At 39.8% G+C, this 20,302-nt stretch overlaps 1 protein-coding gene across 1 annotated transcript in view; it reads right to left on the bottom strand.

Annotated features, from left to right (window-relative positions):
* The window catches only part of ccdc85a (coiled-coil domain containing 85A), a 513,251-nt gene extending 493,478 nt beyond the window's left edge, over positions 1-19,773 (bottom strand). Inside the window, exon 1 of the mRNA XM_072267068.1 lies at positions 18,759-19,773. Coding sequence (XP_072123169.1) covers positions 18,759-19,773 — 1,015 coding nt within the window. The remainder of the gene's footprint in view (positions 1-18,758) is intronic.
* Between the last annotated feature and the right edge of the window lie 529 nt (positions 19,774-20,302).

Raw genomic sequence — 20,302 nt, 5'->3', positions numbered from 1 at the left:
TGACAGAACCACATAATTATAACATATAGTTACAGCAGTGCAAAGCAATACCATAATTTGATGAAGAACAAACCATGGGCACGGTAAATAAAGTCTCAAAAGTCCCCGAGTCGATCGACTCCCGAGTTCCCGATAGCAGGCCTCATAAGGGAGAAACTCCCTGCCATAACCCTCCAGACACCGTCAACTTGCCTATACCTTGGAAGCAGCTGACCACAGCCGACACCAAGTCCATCCGTCCGAAAACTTCGAGCTTCCGACCAGCCTCTCCGATACAGCCTCCAGAGCACCATCCTCTGCCGAGCGCCTTCAACCTCACCCTGGCCGCTGAAACACGCAAAGCCGAGGATTTCAGGGCCTTCTGCTCCAGAGATTCCGATTACCACAGTAGTAGCAGCAGCAGCAGCGAAGTGGGCATTTCAGAAGTTTTCCAGATGTTCCTCTGTGCTCTCACGTCTGTCTCCATCAAATCAGAATTGTGCACGATCAAATCAAATTCAAAAGGCTTTATCCAAAATTGATGGTTTAAAAAATAATTGAGGTGGATATTACTTGAAAGAATAAAATTATTTAACTCAAAAAATCTACGAAACTGAAACCAAATTCTTAATGTATGTTTAATGATGGGATTAAAATCTTGTCTACTAGTCTTAGAAAACAAAAAGGGAAGAGGAGCTCCCAGTAAAGAGGCCAAAGAGAATTCTTTCACCGAGTTTTCCTCCAAATCCAACCATGAAAGACATTCATGTATATCTGAATAGTGAATCCAAAAAGTAATATATTGAATATTAATTGCCCAATAGTACATACTAAAATTTTGTAAAGCCATACCATCATCCTTTATTAATTTCTGCAATAAAGGTTTACTCAATCTAGGATTTTTATTGTTCCAAATATAAGATAAGATTATAGAATCTATCCTGTCAAAGAACTTTTTAGGAACAAAGGAAGGAACTGCCTGAAATATATATATGAATTTCGGTAAAACTATCACTTTAATAGCATTAATTTGACCTATTAGTGATAATGTCATAGGTCGACGATTTAGAAAACATTTGTTTGAACATAGAACATAGAATAGTACAGCACAGTACAGGCTCTTCGGCCCACAATGTTGTGCCGACCCTCAAATCCTGCCTCCCATATACCCCCCCACCTTAAATTCCTCCATATACCTGTCTAGTAGTCTCTTAAATTTCACTAGTGTATCTGCCTCCACCACTGACTCAGGCAGTGCATTCTACGCACCAACCACTCTCTGAGTGAAAAACCTTCCTCTAATATCCCCCTTGAACTTCCCACCCCTTACCTTAAAGCCATGTCCTCTTATATTGAGCAGTGGTGCCCTGGGGAAGAGGTGCTGGCTATCCACTCTATCTATTCCTCTTAATATCTTATACACCTTTATCATGTCTCCCCTCATCCTCCTCCTCTCCAAAGAGTAAAGCCCTAGCTCCCTTAATCTCTGATCATAATGCATACTCTCTAAACCAGGCAGCATCCTGGTATATCTCCTCTGTACCCTTTCCAATGCTTCCACATCCTTCCTATAGTGAGGCAACCAGAACTGGACACAGTATTTGAAGTGTGGCCTAACCAGAGTTTTATAAAGCTGCATCATTACCTCATGATTCTTAAACTCTATTCCTCGACTTATGAAAGCTAACACTCCATAAGCTTTCTTAACTACCCTATCTACCTGTGAGGCAACTTTCAGGGATTTGTGGATATGTACCCCCAGATCCTTCTGCTCCTCCACACTACCAAGTATCCTGCCATTTACTTTGTACTCTGCCTTGGAGTTTGTCCTTCCAAAGTGTACCACCTCACACTTCTGCGGGTTGAACTCCATCTGCCACTTCTCAGCCCACTTCTGCAACCTATCAATGTCCCTCTGCAATCTTCGACAATCTTCTACACTATCTACATCACCACCAACCTTTGTATCGTCTGCAAACTTGCCAACCCACCCTTCTACCCCCACATCCAGGTCGTTAATAAAAATCACGAAAAGTAGAGGTCCCAGAACCGATCCTTGTGGGACACTACTAGTCACAACTTTCCAATCCAAATGTACTCCCTCCACCATGACCCTCTGCCTTCTGCAGGCAAGCCAATTCTGAATCCACCTGGCCAAACTTCCCTGGATCCCATGCCTTCTGACTTTCTGAATAAATCTACTGTGTGGAACCCTGTCAAATGCCTTACTAAAATCACATCCACTGCACTACCCTCACCTATATGCCTGGCCACCTCCTCAAAGAACTCTATTAGGCTTGTTAGACACAATCTGCCCCTCACAAAGCCATGCTGACTGTCCCTGATCAGACTATAATTCTCTAAATGCCTATAGATCCCATCTCTAAGAATCTTTTCCAACAGCTTTCCCACTATAGACGTAAGGCTGACGGGTCTATAATTACCCGGACTATCCTTACTACCTTTTTTGAACAAGGGGACAACATTCGCCTCCCTCCAATTCTCCGGTACCATTCCCATAGACCATGAGGACATAAAGATCCTAGCCAGAGGCTCAGCAATCTCTTCCCTTGCCTCATGGAGCAGCCTGGGAAATATTCCGTCAGGCCCCGGGGACTTATCCGCCCTAATGTATTTTAACAACTCCAACACCTCCTCTCCCTTAATATCAATATGCTCCAGAACATCAACCTTACTCATATTGTCCTCACCATCATCAAGTTCCCTCTCGTTGGTGAATACCAAAGAGAAGTATTCACTGAGGACCTCGCTCACTTCCACAGCCTCCAGGCACATTTTCCCACCCTTATCTCCAATTGGTCCTACCTTCACTCCTGTCATTCTTTTGTTCTTCACATAATTGAAGAATGCCTTGGGGTTTTCCTTTACCCTACTCGCCAAGGCCTTCTCATGCCCCCTTCTTGCTCTCCTCAGCCCTTTCTTAAGCTCCTTTCTGGTTACCCTATATTCCTCAATAGACCCATCTGATCCTTGCTTCCTAAACCTCATGTATGCTGCCTTCTTCCACCTGACTAGATTTTCCACCTCACTTGTCACCCATGGTTCCTTCACCCTACCATTCTTTATCTTCCTCACCAGGACAAATTTATCCCTAACATCCTGCAAGAGATCCCTAAACATCAACCACATGTCCATAGTACATTTCCCTGCAAAAACATCATCCCAATTCACACCTGCAAGTTCTAGCCTTATAGCCTCATAATTTGCCCTTCCCCAATTAAAAATTTTCCGGTCCCCTCTGATTCTATCCTTTTCCATGATAATATTAAAGGCCAGGAAGCGGTGGTCACTGTCCCCCAGATGCTCACCCACTGAGACATCTGTGAACTGACCTGGTGCGTTAGTCATAGTCATACTTTATTGATCCCGGGGGAAATTGGTTAATTACCTAATATTAGATCGAATATGGCATTCCCCCTAGTCGGCCTATCAACATACTGTGACAAGAATCCATCCTGGACACACTTAACACTATCTTGGTGTAGTCAATTAATGGAAAAAAATTATATTTACAGGGATCCTTAAAATTTTTAGTAATTTTAATACCAAGATAGGTAAAGTATTTTTTAGCAATACTAAAAGGTATTTGATGATTTGGATCCAAGTAATTATTAATAGGAAACAACTCAGTTTTATGTAAATTTAATTTATACCAAGAAGAACTACTGAATTCAGAAAATATAGATAACATAGAAGGAATAGATTTCCTAGGATCTGAAATTTAAACTAACAGGTCATCTGCATATAACAAAACCTTGTGTATTTTGTCCCCTCTTAATACCCTGAACAGTATTAGAATCTCTAAGAGCAATAGCAAGGGTTCTAAGGCCAAGTTAAATAATAAAGGGCTAAGAAGACAACCCTGCTGAGTACCCCTATATAATTTAAAATAGGGAGATTTTTGATTATTAGTTATAACTGCAGCCATAGGAGCACAATAGATCAATTTAATCCAGGAAATAAATCCCAGGCCAAGATTAAATTTTTCCAAAACCTCAAATAAGTAAGACCACTCCACCCTATCAAAGGCTTTCTCTGCATCAAGAGAAACAACACATTCAGATTCTTTAGATGGAGAAGAACAAATAATATTTAATAATCTTCAAATGTTAAACTGTGAATATCTATTTTTAATAAATCCAGTTTGGTCATTGGAAATAACAGTAGGTAAAATATTCTCAAGTCTATTAGCTAAGATCTTAGAGAGAATTTTAAAATCCACATTCAATAGAGAAATTGGTCTGTGAGAAGTGCATAGTAAGCATTCTTGATGGTGGTAAAATTGTGGTCAAGTGTGGTGGCTCCTCTGGTTCCACAGTGATATGGTGGTGGTGATGTTCAAATACTCCTTCAAACTGGCCAGATTGAGATCTCCCACAATGACAGAGAAGGCACCAGGGTGTGCAGTTTTGTGCCTGCTGATTACGCTGCTCACCTCTGTTGGCCTGAGGGGGAATGTACACCACTACAGGATGATGGAGGAAAATTCCCTCGGCAGACAAAGATACATTTGACCACTAGACGTTCCAGGACAGGTGAGCAGGACTGAGTCAGAACCATTTGTGCAACACGATGAGTTAATCATAAATGATAAGATCATAAATAATCATCGATTTCTTTGAAACCTGAAACTGAAGGATGTGACTAATCTTGTTCTTGCCTGTTCAGAACTGGATCTGGAAAACTTTTGGTCTGGGTGGCTGGCTCCCAGAGCATATTTTATCAGCAGTGTCTATACTCCTTACAAGGCTCATGTGGCATTCAAGGACTTCTTTTTAAACTTTTGTACTGCATCCATGATAATGCAAAGTTAACCTTCTATTAGCATTTCCTCTCCACTTAGTTAACAGTGTTGGGAACCTAACTAAAAGTATTAGTATATGAACAACCATTGTTACCCTAAATATTTTCAATGCACTCTCCAAATACTGCTTTGGAGAAAGTGCCATTCCAGTTCTATCATAAATATACCCCATCAATTTGATTAAAAATCAGAGTATCCATAGTGGCATTGCACAAATATACATTAACACTATAGGTATAGAGGCTGGGATTAACTGCAAATGAAAAACATTCTAAGTGGGATTACTCCTCTAAATCCTCTCAAATTCAGTACAGGTACTTATTAGGTCCAGAATGTCAACTCACAGATTACATTTCAGAAACCCTATTTTGGAAACTAACACGATGTTTACAGAAAAAGAATTTCAGTCTGTGGATAGGGATTCATCTCTGGAGTTTATTCATCTAGAGTGTAGCTATTAAGCACCTTGTCCAGAATCTATACAAAGCCTTTGGAGAAGATAGTAAGAGCAGCTAACCATTCATAAAGAATGCAAGTTCATAGTAAATTCTGTTCCACTCCTGGAATTTCAGTTATCAGAATTTATTTTTGAGCATGGTTTGAAAAAGAATGCTGCTAATGTCATATCAGAATAAACCGGGAGTTTCAAAGAGATCTCAATACCATTTACCATTAATAATTTTCTGTAAATCATATGATTAATGTTTTCAAGTACTTGGTATAATTACTTTAATGAAAGGTTCTTATCACAGCTTTTCAAAGGTTTCCAATCTCATTTCATTTCCTGTGCATGCTACTAGTGCCTGAGCAAAATATCCTGATACTGTGCCTACTAAATTTAAGGAAAATAGACTTTGAAATGATTTAGTTTAGCTCAGACTTTCAAAAATATACAATTACAATAATAAACTATATAATCACCTGAAATATATGAAGAAATAACAGAACAGGAATGCCTTTGGGGTAATTGGCAACACTTCTACATCATGTTCTACAAAGGCTCACAAAATAATGGACACGAACTAGCTGTTGATATGATTTTAGGATACTCGCTGGAAGCAAATTAATGTTTTCTTTATTAAACAGCACCTCAAAATATCACTAGATCTATTAACTTGGAAAGGAATGCAAGGCAGACTAAATTGAATTGGCCACCCATTCCACATTTCTTATCTGATTTTCATTGTCATCGAGTGATGGAAAGAGAGATCAGGTGATGCATATAGCAGAAACACACCTGCTACCATTCAACTTGTTGTTTAAGAATCTTTTCATCAATTCGTTCTAAACAAATTCACTTCATGAGCTTAACTACCAAAAAAACAAGTATCTAAAAATGGAACAGATTGTAGCTTTCTTAAATTTGAAAGGGTCTTGATATCAGTGTGATCAAGCAAACTGTTCTGTAGTTGTAATCCTCACTGGCAGACCCAGTTAGTACAGATTGGCAACAACATTCTCGCCATATTCACCATCAGGGCTGAGTGCTCATCCCCCGTCTACTCACTGTATACTCATGATTGCGTGGCTAAGTACATCTCCAATGCTGTATTTAAATCTGCTGTTGCTGGCCGAATTGAAGGTGGTATTGAAATCGCACGTAGAAGGAAAATTAAAAATCCGGTTCAGTAGTGCCACAACTACCTCTCACCCAAAGTCAGCAAAACCAAAGAGCTGATTATCAACTGCAAGAGGAAGAAACTATAAATCCATCAGCCAGTCAGCATTAGAGGAATGGAGGTGGAGAGGGTCAGTACCTTTAAATTCCCTTGCATCAGATCTGTCCAGGGACCAGCATGTAAGTGCCATCACAAACAAGGCACAACAGCACCTCTACTTTCTTCGAAGATTCTATAGATTTGGCGTATCATCAAAAATTTTGGCAGACTTCTGTAGATTCAGAGTATTCCTAACTGGTTGCATCACAGTCTGGTATGAAAACACCAATGCCCAGAAACAGAAAGTGGTGAATACAACCCAAAACAGACCAGTGAATGCCTACTCCCCCACCCGCGTGGCTTTACCTATCACCTTCTAGCTTCTACTCTTTCCACTCCCCTCCCCCATGCTCTTATTCTGGCTTCTTTGTCTTTCTTTTCCAGTCCTGATGAAGTCTCAGCCCAAAACATCAACTGTTCTTTCTTTTCCACAAATGCTGCCTGACCTGCTGAGTTCCTCCAGCATTTTGTGTGAGTTGTTCTGGATTTCTAGCATCTGTAGTATCTCCTGCATTTGTGAAAAATGCAACATTTGCATCAGTGACTGACACAGTCCCAGGATGTGCTGCAGACAGCCTGCAATTGTTGCCATCCTTCCGGTGCCAACATGACATGATGACAATTTAATAACCCTAACCCGTTAGTCTTTGGTTTGTGGGAGGAAACCGGAGCACCCAGAGGGAGCCCACGCGGTCACAGGAAGAACATACAAACTCCTAACAAACGCTGGTGGGAATTAAGCCCTGATCACTGGTGCAGTAAAGTGTTGCACTAGCCACTACACTGCTGCCTTTAACACAACAGTAATTTCCATCCAGTTTGATTTCTAAATCTCTCTTGCACAATTTGTTGACTTACAGAATAGTGCCAGTAGCATGACAGCCCCCTTCGTGCTATTTAACTATGACTTTATGGATTATTTCCCTGTCTCAAGAACCTTTTCTCTTCAACATAATATCATAGTCAATTAGAAAAGCAACCCCACTTTCTTTCTTTCCTACTAATATTCTGAACATGATGCATTCAGAAACATCCTGTCCTCTTTCAATCCATCATAGTCATGCAATAAAATGGTCCAGTGACAATTTGTCCCTGCTGTTCAAGAATTAATTCAGCAGACTTAGTAGAAAACACATACCAGTCTTCATTGCAGGATTAGCAGTGGAAGCAGTGAGCAACTTCAAGTTCCTGGGCATCAACATCTCGGAGGATCTATCTTGGTTCTAACACATTCATGAATCTGAGATGCAGTGGGATTTGGGAGTCCTTGTGCAGAACACCCTGATGGTTAACTTGCAGGTTGAGTCAGTGGTGAGGAAGGCAAAATTCATGTTAGCATTCATTTCAAGAGGTCTAGAATAGAAGAGCAAGGATGTGATGCTGAGGCACTGGTGAGGCCTCACCTTGAGTATTGTGAACAGCTTTGGGCCACTCATCTTAGAAAAGATGTGCTGGCATTGGAAAGGTTCCAGGAGGAGATTCACAAGGATGATTCCAGGAATGAAAGATTTATACGAGGAATGTTTGATGGCTCTGGGTCTGTATTCACTGCAATTCAGAAGGATGTGGGTTGGGGGGGCGGGGGGAGATCTCATTGAAACCTTTCGGATGTTGAATGGCCTAGACAGAGTAGATGTGGAAACAATGTTTCCCATGGTGGAAGAGTCTAGGACAAGAAGGAACAGCCTCAGGAGAGAGGGGCACCCTTTCAAAACAGCGATGTGGAGAAACTTCTTTAGTCAAAGGGTGGTGAAATTGTGAAATTTGTTGCCATACGCAGCTGTGGAGGCCAGGTTGTTGGGTGTATTTAAGGCAGAGATTGATAGGTTCTTGATTGGACATGGTATCAAAGGTTACGGGGAGAAGACCGGGAACTGGGGTTGAGGAGGAGATGGAAAAAAGGATCAGCCATGATAGAATGGCAGAGCAGACTCGATGGGCCAGATGGCCTAATTCTGCTCCTATTTCTTATGGCCTTATTCACAAAGAAGGCCTAACAGCTGCTCTACTTCATTAGGTACAAGGAAATTTTGCATGACACCAAAGACTCTTGCAAATTTCTACAGACGTATTCTGACTGGTTTCATCACCACTTTGGATGGAGCTCCAATGTGCAGGATCGAAAGAGGCTGTGGAGGTTGTAACCTCAGTCAGTTCCATCACAAGCTCAATACTCCCCGCTGTAGGAGGCAGCATCATCACAGTCCCTTACCATCTGGGACAAGCTAACACCAATACACGCCTTATTCTTATTACTACCATTGGGGAAGAGGTACAGGAGCCTGAAGACCATTTAATATCAGGTTCTCCCCCCCCCCCTCAGGAAACAGATTTCTGAATGAGCTACATGCTCTATTGTTCCTCTCTTGCACTTTACACTGTTTATTTTATAAAATTGTAATTTTTATGTCTTGCACTGTACTACTAGTACATTTCACAACATACATCAGTAATAATAAACCTGATTCTAATCCAGATATAAAATCTCCTTCCTTTTCTGACTGTCTGCCAAAGGCTTTCTAACTCTTCCACATCTGAACCAACATAGCAATAGCCACTTGCATCCACACACAAAGTTCAACAGAGATTACTAGACAGTATCAGGAATGGGAACCATAGCTGAGTTTCTGATTTTTCACTTCTTGCCTTAAACAGACAAGCTGATTATTAGTTCTACTGCCATAGCACAGAATCATGTTTAAAATGTCAAACCTTCAAAAATAATGAAATATATTCTATTAAAATAAATGTATTAGTAAATTACACAATTGCCCAGAAACAGAAAAGACTGCATCACATTATTCTTGATAAAACTAAATCCATACAACTCAAAAATAGGATGATAAGGGATTATATCAGAGATAAATCAATTGTGCAAATTATTTATGTACTTAAAGTCCTGATGAAGAGTGTTAGCCCAAAACGCAGACCATTTGTTCTTCTCCATTGATGCTGCTCAGTTCCTCCGGCATTTTGTGTTGCTCTGCATTTTCACCAGCCGCACAATTTCTAATGTTTAACGTCATCTTTGAATCATGACAATTGAAAAAGTTGTAAATTCTTTTCTACATCGTTACAATGGCCACACTTTGTATTTTGTTGGTTATTGAATTGCGATCTCAGAGTCTGAGTTATACATCATGGAGTTATACACCCTTTGTCCCATTAAGTCCACACTAACCATGATTTTACAATAATCCTATTTAATTCTCCCCAAATTCCCATCAACTGTTCCCAAATTCTACTACTAGCCTACACGTGACAATTTAAGTGTATTTATTTATTTATTGAGATACAGTGTGAAGTCGGCCCTTTGAGCCACACCACCCAGCAATCCCTGATTAGAACCATCACCTAATCACAGGATAATTTACAATGACCACTTAACCTACCAACTGGTAGGTCTTTGGAATGTGGGAGGAAACCAGAGCACTCAATGAAACCCACACAGCCATGGGGAGAACATACAAACTCTTTACAGACAGCGGTGGAAATTAAACCCAGATCACTGGTACTGTAAAGCACTGTGCTAACCACTATATTACCATGCCACCAAATTATCAACTTGCAGTCCTCCGAACCTAGCTTCACGTAAAACAGCAAGAAATACAAATGTTTCGATAATATATTCACATTACATCTTATAAAATAAAACAATTTTAACACATATTTGACATTGATTCTGTGCTTTTTTTAAAAAACAATTATGATAATCTCCTAGAGACTGAGATTCATGCATGATAGTTTCTGATAAGCCAACCTTGGTTTAATTTGGCACTTCAGAAAGAAAATGTTATGAGAAAGCTGCCAGCAGCAGGGAATGGACCAACCTTTAGATCTGAATACCATCAAAAAATTAGCCAGAAAAAAAATGTAAAACACGAATAAATATTTTTATGATTACAGTCATTGTGCATCTAACTGGAGTCAAAATAGTTTAAACTTTGCTGAACATTTAATCACTGAATTAGAGACATCAATCTATAAATTAACCTGCAGATGGTAATCAAAACAAAAACCTCTCTGATAGTCTGCAACATTTTGTGACTAACTGTATATAAGAATTCCAACTTCAAATACCATCCCATCAACAGTACAGCATTGTATCAACCTTGTGGAGCACAGCATAGTCTACTTAAGCATGGTTGAATGTTCATAGATAGATAATTTATTGATCCCAAAGGCATTTAGTGTCACAGTAGCATTAAAAGGGCATAGATATACAAATATTAGAAGTAGAAACTACTACTACTATGTCGACTCAGGCCTAGGGGGCCGGCATCAGGCGAAGTAGGAAAGAATTTAAAAAGTTAGCTTAAAAATAAGATGTACAAGATTTACAAGTCAAATTTAATGTTACATATAAGCAAGAAATTTAGTATCATCACTTAATCCCCCACTCTAGATCATTTCAGGGGTGTATGCTAATTGTTAAACAGAGACTCATTCAAGTGTTCCAGTGAAAAGTTGAAAACAACATTACTCACCCCACCTTCCCACCACCTTAATGATAGAATTCTTCTTGTCAGCTTCTGCACCCAACACATCATTGTCCACAACTTCCGCCATCTTCATCCTACCATAAAATGCATTTTAACCACCCCCCCCCCCAACTACTCACTTTCTGCAGGCATCGCTCCCTCCATGATTTTCTTCTCGATTCACCCCTCCCCACTAATCTCCCTACCGGCACTTCTCATTGCAAGTAACACAAGCAACATTCACTTCCTCCCTCACCTCCATTCAGGGTCCCAAAGTCTTTCCAAGTGAGGCAAAACTTCACCTGTGAACCTGTTGGGGTCATCTACTGCATTCGGTCCTCTTGATGCAGCCTCCTCTACATTGCTGAGACATGACAGGGATTGGTGAACCACGTTGTTGAGCAACTCCATCTGCAAAAAGCAGAATTTCCCAGTGGCCATCCATTTCAATTCCTATCCTCATACCCATTCCAACATGTCAGTCCATGGCCCCCTCTTCTGCCATGATGAGGCCACTCTCCGGTTAGAGCAGCAACACCTCATATTCTGAGCAACAGACCTCCAATCTGGTGGCATAAACATCGACTTCTCCAACTTCCCGGGATTTTCTTTTCCCTTTCCCTCTTCTTCAATTCTCCACTCTGACCCCTTGCCTCCTCTCCTCACCTGTTTACGACCTAGTGCTTTTCCTCATTCCCTTTCTCCCATAATACACTCTCCTATCCTATCAGGTTCCTTCTTCACCAGTCCTTTGCCTATTCCACTTAGCACCTCCAAGTTTCTTACTTCATCCCTCCTCTCCCACCCACCTGGCTTCACCTATTACCTTCTAGCTTGTCCTCTTTCCCCTCCCCCTGCCTTCTTATTCTGGCATCTTCTCCCTTGCTTCCCAGTCTCGATGAAAGGTCTTGGCCCAAGATGTCGACTGTTTATTTATTTTCATAGGTGATGCCTGACCTGCTGAGTTCCTCTACTATCTTGAGTGTGTTGCCAGCATTACTAGCAAGAGGTCTTCTTTTCAATGAAGGGCTCAATTAATAGAAGAACATTACGTTCACTCCTTTGACTCCTATCCTAGCTTTCCCATTGATGTCAAAGTAACCAGACACAGGAACAACAAAAACAAATTGTCCCCTTGTTCCATCCAATTTCGGTATCCTTTGAGATGAGTATTCAGAGCTTGCACTGTTATTTCCATCCAATTTTGCTTTAGATCATATTTGTGACATAAGCCCATATTGCACCTATGAAATGTTGTCTGCTGAGAAGTCTGCAATAAAGCTTATGCAAAAAAACTACCTCCGCAAAAAAATTGGTTTCATGAACTGAGAATATATACAAAATACATCAATCAAAATTCAAAAATGGGACAATTTACAATACAACTTTGATCTAAGCTGCAGAATTTAAAGGAATGCTACACCATAATACAGCTGATTTGCTATCATTCATAAACTCTGCAGAGGTTTCCCTGAAATATTTCTCTCATTGGTAGACAGGAAATAATAACCCTATATAACACAATCAATGATTGATCCTTCATTTGTCACCTATTGCCCTTCATTACAACCTTTTTGATCTTCCACTTATCAGGACTACCATGGTAAATGCACTCTGAATCATCTTATTATTGAGTCAAAGTAATAGAGCATAGCAACAGACCCTTTGGCCCAACTTATTCATGGCAAACGACACTCATCTCAGTCAGTCCCATTAGCTCATATCCCTCTAACCTTTCCTATCCATCTACCTATCAGAATATCTTCTAAATAACAACCTCCTATGACAGCTTATTCCATAGACGCACACCATCTGCATGAAGAAATTGACCGTCAGGTCCCTTTTAAACATTTCCCTTCTCACCTCAAGTCTTTGCCCCCTAGATTTTTTATTCCCTTTCCTTGGGAAAATAACTGTATACATTCACTCAATCTACACCCCTCATGTTGTACTCTTCTACAGGGTCACCCCCATCTTTCTTGCACTCTTTCTAGTTCATTTTCTATAACAGCACAACTATAACTGTACATAATATTCCAGGTGTGACCTCACCAGGCTCATAAAACTGCAACACAATGTTCAATACTCAATGGAGGCACAAGAGACTGCAGATGCCAGAACCTGAAGCAGTACACAGTCTGTTGGAGAAATTCAATGGGTCGAGCAGCGGTGGGGGGGGGGGGGGGGGGAAGAAACCATCGATGATTTCTTTTCTCCCACCAATGGTGCTCTTCCAGCTGAGTTTCTCCAGTAGGTTGTGTTTCGTTCCTATACTCAATTCTCTGAATGAAGACCAGCATGTCAAATGCCTTCTTTGCCACCCTGTCTACATATGATAGTGCTTTCAGGGAATTCCTAGGCCCCTCTGCTCCACAAAACTCCCAAGATCCTACCGCTCACACTGAAATTTCTACCCTGGTTTGACTTCCCAAAATGCAAAACCCCTCACTTATCTGGCTTGAATACCATTTGCTACTCCTCAACTCACTTACTAGCTGATCAAGATCCTTTTGTAATTTTTGATAATTTTCTTCAACCGACCCATGCCCCATCCTATTTTATGAAAAACACAAAGCTTAAAAATTCAAAGGTTAAAAATACAACTTTATGAGAATCTGTATAGATTTCAATGAAATAAGCTTTCTTTTTGATAAAACCATAATCTTTGTTCAAGAATTTACATCACTGGACTAAAACATGTAATAAACAGCTCCTCTAATCATCTATTAAACTAGTGAAAGGCTAAACAACTCAGGTGATTGTAACCTGTGCATCCAAACAGTGCTAGAAAAAAGTAAGCGAATCTCCAATCACAAGCACAATCCAGCAACAACTGCTTTCAGTATAGCTGTAGGTGTCAGCTAAGATTAGGATCTATCTCACTAGTTATGTCTTTATTGACTGACATAGTATGGGCTCAGACATGATAATTAGCCAACTTGGTCAAAGTAATGAAGTCAAATAATGCCTACAAAATCATGACACAGTCAGAAAGCAACTCTCCCGAAGGTGGTAAGAAGAGGGAGATGCAGGAAATACTCACTAGGAAATCCAGTTTGGAGGTACACAAAAATAGGGCATAACCACCAAGGTAAAATATCTAATGAAACTCACCTCTGCAGTTTTAGAATGCAAGTAACTATTATAAAAAGTGTAATTTTAAAAAGGAGAGGAAAAGACATCTTCTGACACAACGTACTTGAATGTTTAATTCACTACAAAGTAAGCCATAAAAGACTAAGAGAAAAGGAGTAATCCACACTATTTGTTGAAGGATCATATTTCCACCAGGCAAAAGTAGCATCACTACAACAGGATTCAATGCTCTTCAGCAAGGGAAAACAAGAAAAGTAACCCAACATTCAAACTTCTAATCACAATATAGTGACCCCTTCTGAGATGTGCATTTGTACGGCCTTTCAGTTAAATCATATGCAAACTGATTGATGATAGCAGTCATTGCCAGGCTCTCACATACATATACAAACATATCCCAACAATCAATGCCTTTTTGTTTTGAAGACAAAAAACTGGAGCAAAATAGACAATCCTTAAAGATTTTTCCTAATTTAAAACCATTGATATGACCAGCACGCCAAACACTAAAATGAAGGCTTGAAAGACAGAAATGTCTTGGAAAAGCAAAGAAGACAAAACACTACAGTTCAAGAGAAGGCAGAGAATTAGACTTGAACAGAATAACTGCAGTCAACACACCACCAAGCTGATTATCAGATAAGGACATTTACTTATATTTCACACTGGACAGATATATTTTTGGAGATTCTGTTGTAATGAACAATGAGATACAGTATTTAGACAACCGTTGATACAGACAGAACTCATCAATACAAACTTAAATATTTCTGAAATGGAACACATCAATAATGAGCCAGAAAGTATGTTAGCAGCTCCTGGTACATTTTTGATTTACTTTACCTGTACTTCTACTTAGCTCTTATAAGTGTTTTATTATTACTCTTGCAAAACCTGTAAAGTGCTATTTGCTCAAATATTATCACCCTCCGTTAAATAAAAGGGAACTGAAAATGGTAACAAATCGTTTACCTCATGTTGCACTTCATACATGTGGGAATCAAGGGCTACCACTAAAATTAAACAAGGTCACCAAAATAAAAATATTTTTACATTAAAGAAGTTTGTTTATGGCTTCAAGAAAAACTACTAAGATTACAGTAATCCAAACAATGAAGCAAGTGGTATTAGCAGCTTCTGGATACCCAACATTTGCCCTGTATGGATTTAAAAATTTTAAAACTTAGAAAAATTATCTATCAGCTTGTCAAAATTGAAAGGGGATTATTACGTATATCTACACACCCAACACATTTGGTACATACATGTTCACATATTAATTAGGTAGTAAGTTCCAAAAATAAATAACTGGTAAATTCAATTTTAATCTTAATGTGGAAATTATTTCTGAATCCTCATAATATTTCTGTCATTTTTATTGTGATTCCCATAAGATGAAGTTTTCAAATTTAAACATAAAAGTCTGCTAGAATTTGAAACTACTTTAATACCATGCTATGAATTCCTCCTTGTAATTCTTTGTTGAATAAAGATGATTTTTCCCCAAAAGGATTACAGACTTTATTCCCACAATGAATTCCAGGGCCATGTAGCAGAAAGTTAAGTAGGTTTATTGGAACTATCTCCTTGTCACACATATGGACTCAAGATAATTTTTAAAAATACTTCTGAACCCTTATCTAATTATAAATACAAATCCTCTCTTTTTAAAAACTGTTTCCCTTTCCGTAGTGCCACCCTTCAAATGAAAGGTCTGCTCTCTCAAGTGGATGGAAAAGATCAGGACGAGGCAAGTGATCAGACCTACTGCCTAAAATTTATTCCTCATTCAACATCACAAAAACAAACCACTTGATTACTAATACTACTACTCGTGGGAGATTGCCATGCTTATATTGGCTTTCATATTTCCAATATTACAGAGGGAATAAATTTCAAAAAATTTACTTCACTTCTCAATGACCCAAAATACATGATAGGCAATAAATAAATGCAAATACTTTTATAGAAACAAAGGCGAATTAAGGTTTTCTGCATTGTCTTGATACAATGTGGAATGTACCACTATAAAGGACCTTAGGAACAACTACAATATTAGTTATCCAAAGAGAAGTGTACAAAAAAAATGTAACATGAAAAAAATGTACAGACCAATAGAGGAAAGAAAGGGAGTGGATTTAGAAAACAAAATGATCAGGCACTGAATTTCATTTTGAACTCTTCAAACCTAAAGTCCTTCATGGTGACAGCTACTGCACACGGCTTTTGATCAGCTTGACTTAGGAGTTCCCAGATCTCCAATTCTTTCACTTATATCTTGGCTTTAAAAAGTATTGCAGTTCATACCAGTTGTGCATTGGCAATTACAACAACAGCCAATTAACCCCTAAATCCCATCCCAATCAGCCTTGTGTGTCTCTCCAATTACTCATCCATGTGTTGGGAATAAAGGATCTAGCTAGAGCCAAAGAGGATTGCACATATTTCACTACAGTCATCATTTAGTTCCAATTTGATTTATTCTAGACATTCCACCTCAATAACTTAAGAAGTTATTTTCATGGTTCTGTGCTAAAAACTGCTACATAAGAATTGACAATATTTTTGCTGTATCACACCAAGTCAGCATCAAAATAAATCACCAACAAGTAAAATTACAAAGAGATTCAACAATAATGCTCACAATAATATGCCTTAATTCTAACATTGTGCAATCATCTCTTTTTCATCTTTGCTTAATTTTTAAACTGGACATTTATATGCTGTGGGTTAACATCTTTCTGGAATCAACCAAAATATGCATTGGAAGCTTTAAACTATCAGGGTTTGGATTGGTTTTAAAGACAATTCTTAAAAGGAGAAATATTCAAACCCAATTAAATACCAATCAAACACTGAGCAGCATTTATTTAGTTTATGCAATTTTTGCATGTTATTTCAGCCATCTGAAGACATCAGCACCAGTGTAAAGAACTACTAACCGGACACGAGTCAACAATGCAGAGCATGGTTTGAACTTATTCTTAAAAGATATTTGTTGCCAGTGTGAAGTCCCCATTAGTTATTAGCCAAATTAATCATCTCTAAACCTGCAGTCAATAAAACCAGAATTTAACTGGCCACACAGTTTCAGGACACATCTCAACTATTTTAGAACTGCACAAGATGACTGTGCCGCAAAGATATACTAAAAGCAATCAAGGTCCTGCTTAGGCCATCAAATTTAGAGTTTTGGAACTGAATTAATAATCTTCTGTAAGCAACCCAAATTTCATTTGAAACCAAGATTGGATCAATATTTACAGTAAGTCCACCAGAAAATAGCCACAACACACTTAACACCATTTTTTGCACTGCTTTACAATCATGATCTTTCAGCTACACACTGGTATTAAATGTTGCAGTTCCTTTCATGTCATCCTTCAAATCAGAAAATCACTGTAACAAAAATTAATCATCTGGAAAATACAGATTATAAGAATTATGTTCCATTAATTAACAAACTGAAAGGCATATCAATAAAGTCTAGCATTGCCTTTTCAAAGAAACAGTACAATATTGAGCCTGGAATAAAGTTTGCTTTGGAGCCTTACTATCTGGCAAGTACATTCTTTAAATTTCATTTACCTGACACAAGAATGTAGATGCCTTTGGAATTTTTAAAAGGAGATTCCTCCTTTAATTCCTGTTAATTACGAAATCCATTTTAAATGAAAGTCTATGAAACGCATTTACAACTAAAAAAAAGATTTTATATTACAATTTGTACATTTGATATGAAACAGCTTATGATATGAAACAGATATTTATGGCAATAATGATGATGGTTTGTTTTATATATTTTTAAGCAGGAAGGCACAAACCAGTTCAAAGAATAAAATCTATATTACTTAAATGATCTACAATTCAGCTAATTGCACGTAATCCAATAACTGGCTTTTATTATTGGAAAAGCAATGTGATATTTTTCGAAATCCTGATAGATTTTAATTATGCACCATACAGAGCACCAAAGGTCCAAACACCCACAATTAGGATATTTCTGCTGAAGATGGACTGTTTGTTATTTAATGTTGACAACGGAAAGATTAAAATGCATTTATCAGTAAAACTGGTACATTAATAGATTTAAACAACGTATGCACTGCTATTGCACTGTGGCACATGAGGAGTATAAATTCGCTATGCAATTAAAATTACTTATTTAGATGGAAAAATAAGTGGCTGTCACTTATTGTGTACCAAAAGACTGCAGTTAAAATTTAAATAGAAATCTCACAGCTTATCACCAACAAAAAGCACCTATTCTTTTATATATTTAAGTTGCTGCCTAAAAACATATTGTATTTTTGGTTTTAATAGGAATTAGGATTTCTTAAATGTTTTAATGCAAATGCATTGATTTCATGCATTAATTGTGGTGTTACAATAAAACCCGCAGAATGGTCTACCTACTCGTTTTTAAATTAACAATGTATGGGTATTACACTATAAAAGATATGATGCGCAAGCAAATAAACATGCATCAGTAACCTTCGTGCAGTTATTAAACACATGCGTTATTGGCGCATGTGGCCAAACGCATTCTATTAATGCACTGAAATCAATATACTAAACCCCAAGTGAATCAGATATTGTGGCTATGTGCCTGTAGTCTCTGCAAAAACACCTGTGGTTTCAGTAGGTCTACCAACCCACCATTCATCCCATTGTATATACTTCTGTGATGAGGCGAAAGCTCGTCTGCTGCTGCTGCCGATGGCCTCCGCAGAGTTCCTTCCCTGCTGCTGCTGCCCAGGTGTTTAAAGTGCTCAGAATTGCCTCCGTAGTGTTGTTTAAGGCGCTCGGGGCTAGCACCCCGGTGCTGCTGCAGATGCTCCGGAGTCGGGGTGCCAATCATCATGTGCTTTGGGTGCTCGGGGCTCGAGCTGATCATGTGCTTGGGGAGGTGCTCGGCGCTGCTGCTCATGTGCTTGGGCAGGAGCTCTGGGCTGCCGGTGTTCAGGCTGTGCTTCTGGTGCTCGGGGCTACCTCCTCCTCGATGCTTTTGCAGGTGCTCGGGGCTGCCCCCGCCGGGTGCCCGGTGCTTCTGGAGATGCTCGGGGCTGCCCCCTGCCAGCTGGCTGTGGTGCTCGGGGCTGTCGGTGCTGCCCGTGCTGGAGGTACTACTCCCATCGCCCACATCTCTTGAACCACTTGTGGCGCTCAGGTGCAGCAGACTGGACTGACTGTCTATAGAGCAACGGCTGCCCACACCCCTCTCCTCGTCCAGCAGCAGGCACATCTCCTTCAGCTCCAAGTTCTCTCTCACCACCTCGTCTTGTTTGGCCTCCAGCTCCTTCATTTTCTGCAGGTACAAGGTAACTTCTTTGCGCATCACTCCCGCAGTGTACCTGCCCAGCCGCTGCCACTCCCGCGACACCTTCTTGCCTTTCTGCCGGTCATCGTCCAGGAAGCAGCAGAGGTCCCTGAGCTCTTGGTTGTCCTCCTGCAGCTTCTGGTTGATGTCTTTCAGCCCCCGAATCTCAGTCAGGTGCACCTGCAACCGCCGGTTCACTTCTTTGATCAGGTTGCTGTGATCGATCATGACCGTCATCTTTTCGGCATCAGATCTCCGAAGTCTCCTCACCAGCTCCTCCTTACTCCACTTCATCAGCTCTTCGTCCGCAATTTTTGACAGGTCCTCCCGCGAGCCTTCTGCGTTCTTAGTCATTTTTATTGGATAATAGTACAAATAGAAATAGTTTTCCTTGTATATATAGGTATTTGTTCCGCCCCACAAATTATTTCTTGTGCCGGTCAGCGCGGGGCATGGTTGTGCTGCGCGCTCCGCTGCCGCGCCACCACTGAATGACTGGTCGCGAGATGCTGCGGCGCGAGCCCCAGTGCCCGGGCTTTCGACGAAGGCAGCCTGGGGAGTGTCAGCGCGCATGCTTGTACGAAATGCGACCTGGTACTTGTAGGCACATATTGCATAATGTTGCAGCTGGAAACAGAAAGAAAGAAAAATACTGCGGATAATGAATTCTTGATATTAAAATGCGGAGACTTGGGAGAATAGAGAAAAGCAGTCAAGCCCAAGAACTAGCACTTTATTTTTATTGCCGTGGGATAGACTTGACTAGACCAGCCACCTTTTTTTTCTTTTCATTGCAAGAGCAGGCTCTGTGAATCACCCCCTGCCTCCATAAAGCCAAATCTTTAAATGCTCCCCTGCTCCTTTCTACACATGCAGGTGATTA

The sequence above is a fragment of the Mobula birostris genome, chromosome 8 (assembly GCF_030028105.1).
Source record: "Mobula birostris isolate sMobBir1 chromosome 8, sMobBir1.hap1, whole genome shotgun sequence".
NCBI lineage: Eukaryota > Metazoa > Chordata > Chondrichthyes > Myliobatiformes > Myliobatidae > Mobula > Mobula birostris.
The sequence above is the reverse complement of the archived record's forward strand: the minus strand, read 5'-3'. Positions and strand labels throughout refer to the sequence as shown.